This window comes from Fusarium tjaetaba (assembly GCF_013396195.1).
Source record: "Fusarium tjaetaba strain NRRL 66243 chromosome Unknown NRRL66243_c0000048, whole genome shotgun sequence".
Lineage (NCBI taxonomy): Eukaryota > Fungi > Ascomycota > Sordariomycetes > Hypocreales > Nectriaceae > Fusarium > Fusarium tjaetaba.
In genome coordinates this window covers 58,225-73,566 of record NW_023501244.1, presented here as the reverse complement: position 1 = coordinate 73,566, position 15,342 = coordinate 58,225, and the positions used below count along the sequence as shown (strand labels likewise).

The window sequence follows — 15,342 nt, the reverse complement described above, 5'->3', positions numbered from 1 at the left end:
ATTGAAAAGACTTAGGTAACTTTATAAAAGATTAAAATACCTTTTACCAAGTTTTTATTTTTAATATCCTATGTCAAAATGCAGTATTTTCTTTCTCCTGGAATAAAGCTATTAGGTAAGGAAGAGTTAAAAAGAATCTTTCAATAACTAGACTGATATTAGTGAGAGCCTAATAGACTTGTTAACCCTTCATTCCTTCTTTCACTCCCCAGAAGGAGGCTTGATTTCTGTGCCAACAGGAAGTGGCTCACCCAGATCAATCATGTCATCCTTCCAACTAAGCGGCTGAATAAACGTCTTCCTCGAAGGACCACAACGATCCTCCGCGTTGAGATTAGCATGAAAGACATTCCAATCCTCCGTGCCATCAGGACTCTTGAAAAATGCGTTATGCGCAGGCCCATAGAGTCCATTCTTCGTCTCGAAAATAGGATCAGGTAATTTGATCCAAGAGTCAGGGCTAAGCGGATCAGAACCTTTGGTAAATATCATGGCACCGAGTTTGTAGGCGGGTGTGTTGCACGAGTCAGCGGCATAGACTACGTAAGTTGTTCCACCTGGCGAGATAATTCCATAAGGTCCTTCGAGGACGGGCGAATCGGATTTCTCCCACTCGAACTCTGGATGTGCGATCATTGTGGCGTTACTGCATGTAGTTGGTGATAGGAGTTTGGCGATCCATAGGGAGGCACCATCAGGACTCTTAGGTCCTTCGACGGAAGAGAACTGAACGAACGTTAGAGTAGGACTTTGGGAAGGACTGTAAGATGCTCACAAGAAAATACTCGGTGCCTTCGATTTCAAAGATCGTCTAAAGCCATCGTTAGTCAAATGTCTCTTGTATGGACCTTATCACAGTTCGACCTACAGCATCAAGCATTCCAGCATTGAAATTAGGAGGAATGATTGCATCGAGCATCTCATAATCCGCCGACAATGGATTCTCCTTGCCTCCTTTGAGAACATATACCCTCAAAGTTGGCAGCATAGCACCCCAATTGCCTTCATCACATATACTTGCTGAGAAGTACACATACCAAGTATCACCAACTTTGTGCATCTCAGGAGCCCAGAAGTTGCAAGCTCTGGTGGCATTGGATCTGTCAGACCAAATGAGCTGGGACTCGGCGGTCTTGAGGCCGTCAATGGTCGGAGCTTTGGTGATGCTGACGTTGGTCCATGTTGTCGAGGTCAGATAGTACCTGGGAGTATGTTCAGCATGGATTAGTCGCATACTTTGTTGAGTTGGAGTCTCACATTCCATCTTGATATACGATATGAGGGTCACTTCCTGTTCTTATGGGATTGGTGAACCCAAGAGCAAAGCTTGAGCATAAGCCAAGAGCTGAAGTGATTACCGACAAGATGAACATCATGAAAGCGAGCTTTCTCCACAGGGTTCTACACAAGAGAGAAACTGCATTTCTATCATTAGTTTTTCCTGTCTCTTATACTTCGTTCTATCACCGATCATTTCCTAAAAAGAACCAATTCTCAGGATAAATCAACACACTATGGATCTCTCGTATATCATGCAGCAAATGATCTGATATCCATGCAGGATTCCCTATAATAACTTACATATACTGCTCGCTATTTGCTCGGCTACTACAAGGTTACGTCCTTGAGAACAGACCGCGGGGTACGTGAGGGGCAGCTACATAATTTAAGCTTGATCGTCATGCTTAAAGAGGGGATCGACAAGTTATTCATTTTATCCATGCGCTCCAATGGCCTGAGTTCGAATTGGAGTTTAGCACATGATTCTACTCTGAATGTTAATGCTACTCCCGAGCAACTTGGGACCATGCTGTGAGGTCCAAAGCATAATCACAAGCCTTATCATCCGGTATGGTGTAGTGNNCCTGTACCGGAGTTTCCTTTTGATCTTTTTGCAAATTCTATATGTATTTGCATCGAAATTGTCAGAGGGTTGGCCATCAGGATATGCGCTGTGAGAATTTGGAAGAAGGAAATGGCTTATGTTTTAAAACTTTATTTAAGTATTATATAAAGAAGCTTAAGGACTGTTAAGGGTAAAATCATGTGTATATTCAATGACCAAGTTGAGCGTAACCAAGACATCAGGAACTATGGAATCTCTTCCCTCTTATGTTGTGCACAACTCCTCCGTGGTATCATGCGTATTTCGCAAGCAAGATCAAGAACGCTTTCAGTCAACCTCCCATAATATCAAAACCATTCGTGTTCATCATCTGCTGGTGTCCACCACATAACGACCAGCAACGTTGCCTGCAATCATCATATCGTAGACCTTCTGAAGTTCGGACAATCCGACGATCCTAGGTTTCACGTTAGTCTTGCCATGATCACATGTAGTGGATGTACTTACTTGTATGGCGCCTTGATGAGGCCTTGTCTGTAAAATTCAATGGCTTCAGCAGTGTCCTGTCGGTTACCCACGTAGCTACCCTTGATGTTGATTTCACTATGACATCCTGTTAGCTTATATCTTGCAAAGATGGTTTCTTCCACTTACCGAACGACAGTGTCGAAAACAGGAGCCTTGATGAAAGCATTGGCTGGTAACCCAACACAAACAATCGTGCCCTTGCTCTTGACATACTGGCTAGCTTGCTGGAATGGCTTCTCACTCGCTGCGAGAAGTAGAACAGCATCAGGTCCAAGGCCACCAGTAGCGTTCTTGATCTCTCCAACGATATCCGTTGACGTCTTGAAGTCAACAAAGACATCAGCACCAAGCTCAGTGCAGACCTTGCGCTTCTCATCTCCACCATCAAGAGCGGTTACTCGCAGACCCATAGCCTTGGCATATTGAATAGCGAATGTGCCAAGACCACCACCAGCGCCAGCGATAACCACACTTTGTCCGGGCCGAACGCCGGAGGACTTGAGAGCCTTGTAGACTGTAAGTCCAGCGCACAGAATAGGTGCTACGCCAGCGAGATCACAGTCCTTGGGAATTCGCGCGACGTGGGCAGCCTTTCCTAGAGCGTATTGCTGAAACGAGCCATCAACAGTATATCCCGAAAGAGAAGCCTCTGAGCAAAGGGATTCGTTAGACTGTCGACACTGTTCGCAGCTCATGCAGGAGCCGTGAAGCCACTTCAGGCCAACATGGTCACCGATTTCAACGTCCTTGACGAGCTCTCCTCGTGCTACCACGATACCCGCACCTTCGTGACCACCAACAAGGGGCATCTTGGATTCAAGTGGCCAGTCGCCATTGACGGCATGAAGATCTGTGTGGCAGACTCCACTATACTTGACATTGATCAGGACCTCATCTGAGCCTGGCGTTGGAACAGGGATCTTTTTATATTGAACAGCTGTTTGCGTCAGAATCTCTTATCCATCCCGTAGTAGATTTTAGCTTACCTCCACCTCGTTGTTCCAAAACCTGTGCCCACTGTTCGTTAGGAATGACAGGGCTAGCAGATGTGGCGTAAGCGGCAGTCTTGCCGAGGCTACTGTTAGCACTGAAGCTTGTGGTGATGTTTCCGGCGCTAGCGCGACTGTTAGGGTTATGCCGGGTGCATGATTGTCCTCCTGATGATGCACAGCTTGCGCAGAGTGTTCGTTGACTGGAAGAAAAGTTTCGACGTGTCGTTTGGATCTGGGCTGTTGCTGAGCGTGCAAGGAGTGCTGTGTTTCGCGTGGCTAGTCTTCCGGTCCGGAGGATGCCAGTTCGCATCGCGTTGCTTGACGATAGCATTGTAGCCTTGCTGTACTGACAGTACTGTAGAGTAATTGTATGTGCTGTAATTGGGTATAATATGGTGTATTGCAATTGGGTGAGTCAAAGGTTGAATATATAGCAGCGACATGCTTCAACTTATAAGAGAAGCATCTGTCAGCCCATAACGATAATTCTGTGGTGCCACGGAGCATCAACCGGTTCTGGATATTGCTTTTGATCAGATCATATTTCAGTCAAACTCTAAAACGGACCCAAACTACCGGAGATGGTGTAAAGTCGTGGGCCTGTCAGTTACTGTGAGCCGCGCTACGATATACCTTTATCCGCGGTGATGCGGCAGAGCCAGGTGACCCCGTGGGGTCTACGCCCACTGTAGAAAAGCCATCCAGGCCAGTCTCGTGTGCTGTGGCCATGTGCTCTGCTCAATCCCCGCAGTGGAAACGTCTTACCATTCCGCAAAAGAGTGAGCCGATTCATTTTTTGACGTTGTAGTGATGGGTTCCAGTTCCATTGCTGAGCCGCCAACAGACGCCGATGTCCACCAATGGGTCTTGAGGAGTAAGCATATCTGACCTCCGGGGGCCCTATGGAGAAGGTGACACAACCCCCAAAGACCCCAAAAGGATGTGCTGTGTCTGCTGTTTGACCCCAATTACAGGGCTGTAAACATTCCGAATTATCCGCATTTGCTTCTGTAAACAGCGAGAGGCATTTGTATTTCTACGCGCACCAATGTTAGAGATACAAAGCTGGTGATGTCTGCATGTGGAAGGATAACAATTGAAGGATTAAAAAAGCAAAACAATCCCAACAGTGACAGCTGCAGCGTTGCAGTCGCGTAATTATACCGAGTAGAACGTGAAAGCGAGACCACAGATGGAAATTGAGTTCCCTTTTGATCCACTGCGGAGCCTTTCCCACGTGTTCCCGTGCCTGGCCTGGGCTACGAAAGCCGCATTTGCAATCCGCAATTTGCAAGTATCGCACTCAGGTACTGGAATTATGACTCCGAGTTCTAGAACCCCACTAACATCAGGAGATTTGGGCTTTTGAGTCACGCGAGGCTGTGACGAAATCGACAATTTTCTCGATCAAGTCTCCGAGGTTCGGAAACAGATTACTCATGAGCTTTAACCGTTGATATGCGGAGCATATGGCCTTCAGTGGTAGGGAGAAACTAGATTGAGATTGTAAATTGTGAGTTTCAGATGTCATTCTCGTTTCAACTGATATCATCTTGCCTCGAATCTGAATTATCTGTCGCAAATAAGATCACCTACCGTTAGATCTCACGAGACTATTCACACCGCGGCAGTGATGCACCTTAGCAGAATTCTTTATGGGCCATGATATCATTCATGTTTCGGCCAAGAGATCTATGGGATTCACGTGAATGGAGTCTCATTGAGCTACCTGAGCTTAATCTAGGGTTACCACCCTGCACATCTTGATCTGACCCAATTCCTTGTCATTACACATCTATGGGATTCAAACCGCACTAATCAGCGCTATCTATACATTCTTACACATCTATCATCTTCAGACAATATGAAGAAGACCACGATCGTTCGCGAGATATTTCTCGAACTTCTTAGCACAATTCTTCAGCCGAGACTACGCAATTCGCAAGAGCTTCTCGACTGTACAAGTCACGGATAAAGAAGCCACGTTCAGAAAGGAAAGAAAGACCATAGAATTACTAACAATAGCATATCTTGAGTGATACGAGCTCTATGCATTCGTGTTGGTTTGCACCATGTTTCAGCCACTCGAGATAGGCAGCCCTACACTAAGACCCAGCATGACGACGCATATGCATAAGCTCGCTATTATTGATTGACTATCTAAAAGAACAATGACATTAGGCAGACAATAGTCCCCTGCTAAAACTATGTCATCGCTTAAGAAAAAGGCTAGGTCCATGTTTCGAGTGAGCGTGGCGCAGCGAATACGAAGACTCCCGTGATCTGACCAGTAGTGCTCAATATCCCTGCCAGCCAATTCAGTGCTGTGGTTGGCTTGATCAACGTTAAAAATAGCCATCTTACTGAACTACACATGTCTTCATACAGATGAATCGTGGGCGGTAGTATAAGCATGTGCTATTGTTAAAGTTGTAATATAACTACACCTGCGGGAATGTTTCACATTGTATCACTATTTCTCTTGATTTATTTCAATGATCATGAACGACACAACCGGTATCACCACTGCCGCAGCCCGACTTGTTGGAATAGTAGACGAAGCGATACGATTCTTTCAACAACTTGATCGAAATACCAACTCTGTCTCGAAACGTGTGCAGCAGCTTGAGAGTTTCTCAAGGTTAGCCAGGGAGGTTGAGCTGAGACCCTCAGCTGAGGACCACAATGATGAAGAACATCTCGGCCTGACGAGACAGATCTTGGTTTACTGCTACAAGCTCATCAGCAGAATTCTCTCTCGACTTGAATGGGTTGATAATGGTGGTAGACACACTTCTACTCAGCAAGGACTACTTGGGGTCTACGCTGAGCTGAATGATCGGGAAGTTAAGGACCTTTTTGAGGAGTTGCATAGGGAGCAGCTATGCGTCGTAGCTTTTCGAAATTCAAGGTATGTGCCCTTTCGAAATACCTAGTTACGACTTGCCCTGACTTTTGAAAGGCCGAGACCACTCTCTCGGGCTCCAGAGTCCGATAGTCGTCCTTTGGAATATTCTCACACTTTCAAAGATCGTGAGCGAGAGTTCTTGAGCCTTTTGTTCGTCACAGATCCAAGAGAAGATCGCGCTGCTCTTCAGTCAAGTAAAGGACCCATTACCCAAGGAACCTGTACTTGGATCACCGAAACAACCACCTACCGGTCATGGCTCTCAGGCTCTGGTGACCGTAGGGGTCTTCACGTCCAAGGGGACGAAGGTCACGGCAAGACTATGTTGGCGATATACCTAACCGAGCAACTGGAGCAGCTTTCTTCGTGCATGTCAACCGACACAGTTTTATATTTCTTTTGCAACCATGGAAATATCAACGCCAACTCTGCCAAGGCTGTCCTCCGTGGTCTTATTTGGCAGCTTTGCAGATTACGTCCACAGCTCTTACATCACGGGCTCAAGAGGACTGTATCGGTCGAAGAAGGGAGAATTGCATTGGCAACCAACTCAGTTGAAACCCTTTGGCAAATATTCATCGCGATGGTCCATGATCCCAATGCAGGAACTGTTACATGTGTTGTTGATGGGCTTGACGAATGTGATGAGTCGTCGATCAAAACGCTTACGGAGAGGTTCTCGGAACTGCTATCTTCAGAAAATCAAGGCAGTCGAAACTCTCGGGTCCTTTTAACTAGCCGTCAGCCATTCCAGCAAGCCAACTTGCCTACTGAGTGTTCAGCAATATGCCTTGACTCAGATGCACACGAGCACAACGTCCAAGACGTGCAGCTTTTTATCAATTTTCATGTTTCGAATATCTCACATGAGCATGGTTGGTCTCAAGACTTCCAAGAAGAGATGAACAAGAGCCTTAAAAGAAGAGCTAGTGGCTCGTTCATCTGGGCGACCTGGGCTATTTCTGGACTTAAAGGGTATGGTGAAGGTACTGCAGCAAAGTACCTCAACGACCTTGCTGGAGACATCCACACTATCTACGGAAGTTCTCTCATGGCCGTTCCATTAGAGTACCGCCAAAAGGTACGATCAATATTGACTTGGGTAGCCTTGGTATATTATCCACTGAGTCTTGACGAATTAAGCACTCTTATCAGCGATGAGTTTGCCACTCCGGACACTGCTTTTATAAACACGAAGGCTTGTTTGAGTTACTGTGGGACTCTCCTTATGACCAAGACAGAGATGAGAAGTTCTGGATCTGGATATGAAACCATAGAAACCGTTCAGTTCTCTCACCGATCCGTCAAAGATTACCTGCTGCAACATTACGGTCTTCGAACCCCAATCGACACCGATACTGACCTCGAATTCTTTCAAATCATCCCGGATAATGGCCATGAGATTCTCGCTTCTTGCTGTTTGAAAATCGTGGAGAAAGGGCTGAAAGTAGAGGCTGAAACGGGGAGCCCTGTGGAGTATGCACATGTTTTATCTTATGCCTCAAAATTTTGGTTCAGACATCTCGGACAATGTCCCGAAAAGCTCTCTGATGAGGCCTTGGCAAAAAGAGCGTTGACTTTCCTTACACGGAACGACGAAAATCGAAGACTCTGGTTCTCTTATCTCTCAAAATTGAGACACAGGCGAGAAGATATACGGGCCAGTCCCTCGACAGCATCCGAGCATCATGACACAATTGGGGGACTCGAGGAGATTAATGAGAGCGATGTCATATTCTTTGAGCAACCGAAAGATACCACTTCCGCAACTCAGCTTCAAGCCCTCCAATTGGCGTCTCTGCTTGGTATCGTTGCCATAGTACGAAAGATTCTTGTTAGCACAAGCTTGCTCACCTGTCCAAGGCAAGCCAACATTGGTTCGCTTTACAGTCGTTCCCGATCAAGAACAAGGGAAGAGGGTCGATTGGCAAAGGTCCAGAGAGGTGGAATACTACAACTAAGCACAGCGGAGATCGTGTCAACGACGCCTCTTGAACTTGCGGTCCTCGGTGGCCATCACAAAGCCGCTTCGCTATTACTCGGCCGTTATCTTCGACGGAGCATATGGCCAGATCCGTCGTTTGCCTTGGCAACTGCTGTTAGTCGTTGCGACGAGGATATGATCAAGTTACTGATAGAGTCTGGTGCACCGAAGCTCAAAGCTTCCAGGCAGCTGAAAGGACCTATCTGTACTGCTGTTGTCAACCGAAGGCTTGATGTTGTCAAGTTTCTTTGTTGCTCTGAAGCCAACATCTGGTCGCAACCGTATTCGAAGTCAGATGAAGTGACACAAGCTTTACTTTGTCTTTCCAGTGATGCAGATCCAAGCTCATTCAACGGAACGGCCTTCATCCAGTATGCAAAAGTTTTACTCTGTGGAGGTGCATTTCCAGATGGCTTCAGCATGGATAGGGAATATCGTGGGTTAAGATACTGGAAACGGGCAGTCATGGAATATTTACACAGACATGGCATCACCCTCACGAATTTGGGATCATATCCCAACAGAGAGACCCCTTTAATGGTCTTCATCCGTTCAATAGGTGCAAACAGCTCACTTTCTGACCCAGTAGAGACTGTTCAGTTCCTCTTGGACTCTGGAGCATCGATCAACCAAACAGACCTCAAGGGTTGGACTGCATTGCATCACGTCGCCAACCAGATTGCTCTAGGTAGAGCGAAGAAGAGCTACGAAGCTACAGATGATGCAGAAGAGTATCAACTGTACAAGATCGCGAATCTTCTTATTTCAGGTGGTATTGATCAAGAGTTAGAGGATAGAGAGAAGCGTAAAGCCGCGGATATCCTGCGCGTGGTGGGAGCGCCGATCTGGAATAGAAATATCTCGGAGTATGAATTATTTTTGAGGAGGGGGCCACTAAGTAGAATATCACTTACATAGATAAGTTGACATCTAGTTTCTAATATCTAATGCTTGAAGTACTCTTACTGTATACAGATCTTATTTATTTTAACTTTGATCGGAGGTGATCTTCACTGAAGGGACCTGATAGTGCCGTTCCTGAGGTCGGCCATCGCAGGGGCTTCGAAATTCCCGGGAATGAAGAAGGGAAGCGATTGGGTCATGAATGATAGCTAAGAAATAAATCAAAATTCGATAGTTCTCTCTAGTGCTGATGTTATATCTATTTGTGATAGCTTCGACTAGAGCTAACAACCTCAATGGGGCACGGATTATTATTAATTTTTAGTGCAGGACCCCCTATCCCAAAAACAAATCAGAGGGGAAATCGTAGTTTGCGATATGAATTTCCGGGAATAAGAGCATGTCCACTTCCCTTGATCCAACCTCGCTCAGATAGAATAGACATAAAATATACCGAGTATTCCAAACTCTGCAGTACGTGCCGGACACGCTACCAACAACTTATCTAACCCAAATCCACGGCCTTATTTCAAGTTCGGTCAGCTGGAGCAGACGTTTATCTGGGCTGACAGAATTGGCAAGATGGCGGCGCAAAATCTAGCTGACCGGCACGCAAACGGCGTTCAAGCAAACGCATAAGTTCAACAGCCCATCGAGACACAAATCTGGGTAGGCAGCACAGCTGTCACTCGTAGAGCAAGAATAGGGGTCGACCGCAGCGGTGGTCGTGGTGCTTGCGGCCTCGGTAGTGGTCGATTCTTCAACAACTGCCGTGGTAGTGGTGGACTCTTCAATGATAGCGGTGGTAGTAGTAGACTCTTCAACGATAGCCGTGGTAGTGGTAGTTGTAGCAATGTCGGTTGTCTCAGTCTCTGTGGCGCTCTCGATGATAGTTGATGTGAGATCAGTAGTATTGTCAATAACAGTTGCAGTTGAGGTGATCTCAGTTGTGGTTCCAGTCAGAGTTGTCGAAGGACGGCAGGGGCCTGCATTTACAGCAGCAGCAAAGAGTGCGACAACACTGAGGACGTTGGAAGACAGCATGACGACTAGTAAAAATGAGTGATAGTCAAGACGAGGGAAAAGAATAAGTAAGTGAATGAATGAATGAGAACAACAAAGAACCAACCAACTAAGAATACAGGGCGGGAAAGTCTGGTTATCTACGCAACAATCTACATTCACCTCTTTCCCCTGACTGCTTGCTTGTTGGCTTTGTTTGCATCTAATCAAATCGTGCATGTCTAGTCAACATACGGAGTACTATTGACGTGGCGTTGGGCCCATTGCGAATTTGCTTTTGCGCTGACAGGCCTGTTCACCAACGCCACGAACTAAAAAGTTGAACTAGACCACCAGACATTTCATCAAGAACGCAAAAAGAAAAGATACACTCCGGTACAGGGAATCGAACCCTGGGCTCCGCGGTACTGATCTCTCAGGGTATGAGAGCGCGAAATGTTAGCCACTACACCATACCGGATGATACTGCTTATAATATGGCGTCGAATATTAGTGTACAAGATCGCCAGGCAAAGCTGGCTAGCGTGATATCAGGAGTTGGTTTGAAGTCTGGACGACATCCAACAGTGGCCGGCTTTTAACTACATGTTTCAAGTTTAAGCCTCAAGGTTCTCTACTAAAAAAGAAGTTTAAATTCAATTTAAATAAAGTTCAAGGTTACTAACCTAATATTATATGCTAATGAGATCAAGGCAATGCTCATTTATGTTAAAGTTATCTTATGCTTTAGTCAGATAGGATGCAGCCTATTCACTCTGAGTAAAAGACCAGATGACTGAATTCACAAATTACATTACTCTATATCTAATAACACGCATTATAAAAGACTGTCTATGGCTTCGGGAAGAAGTCCTTGTACTGTAACAAAGCCTGCTGATACGGAATTGGCTTCCTGCCCGTCAACTTCTCAACATTATCATTCGTCTCAGCCATGAACCCCCTCGCAACCATCTCTCCACAGCACAAAAGATCGCCGATACACAACTTCATCGGCAGCTTTGAAAAGTCCCCAAAGAAGTCGGTAGGCAACCCATGATCCAACCACCAACTCTTCAACTCCTCATTGGGAAGATCGACGATTTCTCCCTTGTACCCTGTATGCTCGCACATCCACTTGAAAACTTCCTCGTTGGTTACGGCTTTGGGACCTGTAATCTCATACACTTTGTTGGGTTCGCCGCGGCCGAGGAGTAGAGCCGCCAGGACGTTGCCGCAGTCTTTGCGGGCAACGTATGCGCCTGCTTTGCCGTGCGTGTTGACGAGCCAGCGATCACCGCAGAATTTCCACGACGGTGCAAAGAGAGTCGGGATGTTATCCGCGTACAGATAATTCCGCTGGATGCTGTACTCTAGACCAGAAGCATAGATAATCTTCTCAATAAAGTGATGGTCCCTTGGGAGAAAAGGAATATCCTCCTCATTCTCAGCCTCAATACCCGCTCCACAGAACGAAGTATAGCAGACTCTCTTGACACCACATGCCTTGGCAGCGTCAACGACAGTTTGGGCCTGACGACGTCGTCCTTCGCCAAAGAGCCAAGTTGAGATGAGAGACACAGCCTCAGCGCCTTGGAAAGCCACCTTGAGACTCTCGATATCGTCGTAGGTGGCATTTACGACTTTTGCGCCTTTGTCGGTCCATGATTTGCGGAGATCAGCGGGGATAGCTTCGTCTTTGTATGTAGTGAAGACGAGCTCATCGCCGGGCTTCGCGATTTCTGTGGCAAACGTTGCTGCGATACGGCCGAGATTGCCGTCTGCGCCTGTGAGAACGTACTTTGGCATTGTGATATATGGATAGAATTGTAACGATATGTAGTACAGAACATGAGGCTCTCGATTGCAGTGCCAGAGGTCACTTTTTATACGTAATCAGAATCTCCATATATTCTTCAGTCACATCATAATCCATATGCAACATGAGATATCACACCGGGCGATCGAAATCCAAAAGAAGTCGTCTAATTCCGAACTTGGCCGATCATATCAGATCCGGACCCAGCGCGGCGGTAGGGCTCCGCCACTAGTCAGTGACATCAGGTCATTTCTAGAAGCGATATCTCGTGTTTCTATAAACTAAAGTTTTTTTCACCGTGTTACTTTTCTGTCACCAGATAAAACATGCAATTGACGCACGTCTCCGATCTCCTTCAAAAGTCAATTCATGCTGTCCTTGGAATTGTACCACAAAATCTCGGTTATCCCACGCGTAAGTGATGGATCATGTTCTGCAAACATCAACCGAATGGATCTAGCGGGGCATCGCTTCTCGCGGGATAGATTCCGTTCCGGGTGGGATATGTCGCTTGGAGTGTCGGTGAACTTAATCTATCTACCGTTTATCCATTCCTTGACCATGAACGTTGTCACGTTGTTGAGATTGGCGGACTATTCGAGGTATTACAATCTGAGTTCATCGACGGGTTGATAACCCTTCATCTTCACCGCCATGACTAATGTCATGCAAAGGGTGGATGTCCCGGTTCTACTGGCACCTTGATAGATCAGATCATGGAGTGAACATTCATTCTGTTATACTCTGCATCAGCTCACCTCCAGTTTCTTAACTGACCAATTGTTCAGAGTATCCAAATCTATTCAACTCTGCCCATTGTAACGAAACCTTGAGCAGCTAAATGATATACATGCCCATCTCCTTGGAGTCCCTCTCATGATTCCAACCCTGCGTCATATAATTCGTGATAAACCCAACCCTCTGGTAAACATTCTCAAACTTCTGAACCTCCTCAGGCTGCTTTTTCAAAATCATCTCATCTGCTTTGACCAACACCAACGCCGCATCATCATCCCAAGCATTTCTCGTACTCATTCTTGTTGAGAACCTAAGGCAGAATAGCTCATTATTCTTCAAGTTTCGCAACCTCCAAAGACTATCCGGCCTGTCAAATGGCTTTCTCGTATCATTCCCTGGCTTTTCTAACCAAACCATATTTCCATCGATGGAAAAGGTTATGGGCATGATGCGGCCGGTTAGAAAGATGTAGCCAGAGTCGACAGCTCCAAACTGGTTATGCCCGCTGAGAGGGCATGCTGTACGATTAAAATCCACGGTCACGAAGAACTTGTCAAATTCAAAGCTCTCAACTCCCCATGTCACGCCACGATGAACGCTAAGCCAGCTCCAGCTCGGTGCGATATACTGTGGTTCCTCGCCGGAGTCTTTCTCATCTGGCATCCAACGTAAATCGTTGAGCAGATCCTTCTCCCAGAGGCCTGCGAGGTATCTTCCTGTAAGTTTATTGGACCACTCTGTAGCCAGTCCTGCGACAGCTGGGAGACCGTCAGTTCGCTTGGTGATATCCTTTTGGGAATACTGAACAATCAAGTCTCGCCAGAGTTCATGGTGCTCTATGAACTCTTTGTTCTCTCCCTTGAGAGGGACTGCGGGGTTGGTAGATGAGCCTCTATAGCTCTTTGTTCCGGTGATGAACTTGTGTCCTGTCTTCATGATTCGGCGAGCAGGTACCAGCGGGTCATCCTCGTGTTTCTCCAGGGCACCGCACTCACACTCCATTGAAGATAGACAGTCAAAGATCATCTCACTCTTGGTATAGTGGAGAATTCGAGTTGCCAACAGCCTTTCTTGGAAACACCAAGCTCTTGTCATCAAAGGGTAATCATAGACCTCGGAGATCGTGGTTCCAGCGATAGGGTTTGAAGATCCCTTCGACCTGTTCGGGTCTGTGTTCCAACCAAAGACTGCATGCTTAGCCACCTTTCGACCATAAATCTCGAATGGCTTTCCATCTGGAAATGTTCCGGAAACTGTGACGAAAGGCTCTCTTTGAAATAGGCAGCCACCAGAACCATCGGCGGATCCAGTGGCAGCCAAAACCAGCTCTGCGCCGTTATAGATGGACGCCATCTTGGCTGCTTCGATTTCCCAATCTTGCTTATCATCTTGAACGATGCAAAGTGAGTCTATCCAAACATATCGAATACCCAACTCTCTCGAGATGGTAACAGCATCTTGGAATGTTTTGGCGAAGCGGTTGAAAGGGATGTTTTGCTTCCACTGGTCAAGAGTTGCCTTTGTCGAGATCAGGTGCTGGGTCTTACCCCAACAGTGAGACAATGCGATATATGGTTCTGTAATCTGCTGTGTGGCGTCATCGTGAACAAAGATATGGATTCCGTCGTTGGTATCAGGTCCAATATCAATGACTCGCTTTGGAAGCTGAGGGTTTGATGAGGCTTCGCCTTCTGTGCAAATTGTGTGTGTAGCCTTGCAGGTTTTGATCCAACTTTTGACCCTGTCGAAAGATGACTTGGATGTTGGATCTGGCTCGATATGGCTTGCATGTCCACCAATTTCAGCAGGAAGACTCCAGTCAGGACGCTCGACGTTCATGGCCGAGCCAATAGTAGGCCATGGGCAGGGTGAGCCTATATGTGTGAGCTGTTGTCCTGGACAGTGGCCTGCGTGTCTTACCAGGGAGGGTGTATATTTCGAAGCTCTCAAGAAGGTCTCCATCTGTGCTTCCGCCACCAGAAGAGAACATATCAAAGTCGTCAGGGGGACTCCCACGGATAAGCTTCATCCTTAAGACGTTTCCCTTGCAGAAGACAATGTCTAACCAGAGCTCAGGATCATTGAGATCCACTGATCCTTTGGTCAACTTCATCAAGACTTCTTGTAGAAGGAAGCAAGACGGGCAACCTCTAGCTACTGTCCCAGGGACATCGGGGAGATAGATACTGATTTGCCACGAAGCATAGTCGATACGACCTCGTCCTGCCCAAGCAGGAGCTTCATCTAGCTTACCAGCCGTAGCCGCTCTCTCTGCGTTGATGGATCCAGAGTTTTCATGCATGGCTATACCAGCCAGAGGAACAACAGTGGCAGTCGACCCTGCATAGAGATTCCAGCATGTTCGACATAGTGTCGGGTCTTTCCGGATATCATCTTCAGTGTCTCCGGTTGGGTATGGTGTTCGCTGAAGGTTGAGTGAGGCCATAGTAAGCGAACCCCGCAGTGATCCTCATACAGTAAATCGCGTATATTTGCAGAGCAAGATTCGCTCACAACAATTGTGAAATGGCTTGGTGATATAATCTGATTATGAAGAAACTGGATTTGAAACGAGTTCGAGGATTATTTGTTTTATCTCACCTGCCTGGGTCCTAGGGTCATGTG

General features: G+C 46.6%; 6 protein-coding genes across 6 annotated transcripts; 1 reads left to right on the top strand and 5 right to left on the bottom strand.

The window, feature by feature from the left end:
- Positions 1 to 201: 201 nt before the first annotated feature.
- Positions 202 to 1,373, bottom strand: FTJAE_2531 (alpha-L-arabinofuranosidase II precursor; the record flags this gene model as incomplete). Its single annotated transcript, XM_037348735.1, has 4 exons — positions 202 to 726; positions 776 to 811; positions 869 to 1,202; positions 1,258 to 1,373. The coding sequence occupies 4 exons, from the start codon at positions 1,371 to 1,373 to the stop codon at positions 202 to 204; spliced, it is 1,011 nt and encodes a 336-aa protein (XP_037210386.1).
- Positions 1,374 to 2,212: 839 nt separating this feature from the next.
- Positions 2,213 to 3,697, bottom strand: FTJAE_2530 (alcohol dehydrogenase; the record flags this gene model as incomplete). The annotated part of the gene is made up of 4 exons (XM_037348734.1): positions 2,213 to 2,303; positions 2,354 to 2,449; positions 2,501 to 3,311; positions 3,361 to 3,697. The coding sequence occupies 4 exons, from the start codon at positions 3,695 to 3,697 to the stop codon at positions 2,213 to 2,215; spliced, it is 1,335 nt and encodes a 444-aa protein (XP_037210385.1).
- A 2,170-nt stretch (positions 3,698 to 5,867) lies between these two features.
- On the top strand, positions 5,868 to 9,180 carry FTJAE_2529 (vegetatible incompatibility het-E-1; the record flags this gene model as incomplete). Its single annotated transcript, XM_037348732.1, has 3 exons — positions 5,868 to 6,277; positions 6,329 to 9,124; positions 9,177 to 9,180. 3 exons carry the CDS (start codon positions 5,868 to 5,870, stop codon positions 9,178 to 9,180), a joined length of 3,210 nt encoding a protein of 1,069 aa, XP_037210384.1.
- Positions 9,181 to 9,758: 578 nt separating this feature from the next.
- On the bottom strand, positions 9,759 to 10,205 carry FTJAE_2528 (uncharacterized protein; the record flags this gene model as incomplete). The annotated part of the gene is made up of 1 exon (XM_037348731.1): positions 9,759 to 10,205. One exon carries the CDS (start codon positions 10,203 to 10,205, stop codon positions 9,759 to 9,761), a length of 447 nt encoding a protein of 148 aa, XP_037210383.1.
- Positions 10,206 to 11,015: 810 nt separating this feature from the next.
- FTJAE_2527 (uncharacterized protein) lies at positions 11,016 to 11,969 on the bottom strand (the record flags this gene model as incomplete). Its single annotated transcript, XM_037348730.1, has 1 exon — positions 11,016 to 11,969. One exon carries the CDS (start codon positions 11,967 to 11,969, stop codon positions 11,016 to 11,018), a length of 954 nt encoding a protein of 317 aa, XP_037210382.1.
- Positions 11,970 to 12,816: 847 nt separating this feature from the next.
- Positions 12,817 to 15,163, bottom strand: FTJAE_2526 (TOL; the record flags this gene model as incomplete). The annotated part of the gene is made up of 2 exons (XM_037348729.1): positions 12,817 to 14,591; positions 14,638 to 15,163. The coding sequence occupies 2 exons, from the start codon at positions 15,161 to 15,163 to the stop codon at positions 12,817 to 12,819; spliced, it is 2,301 nt and encodes a 766-aa protein (XP_037210381.1).
- Positions 15,164 to 15,342: the final 179 nt, after the last annotated feature.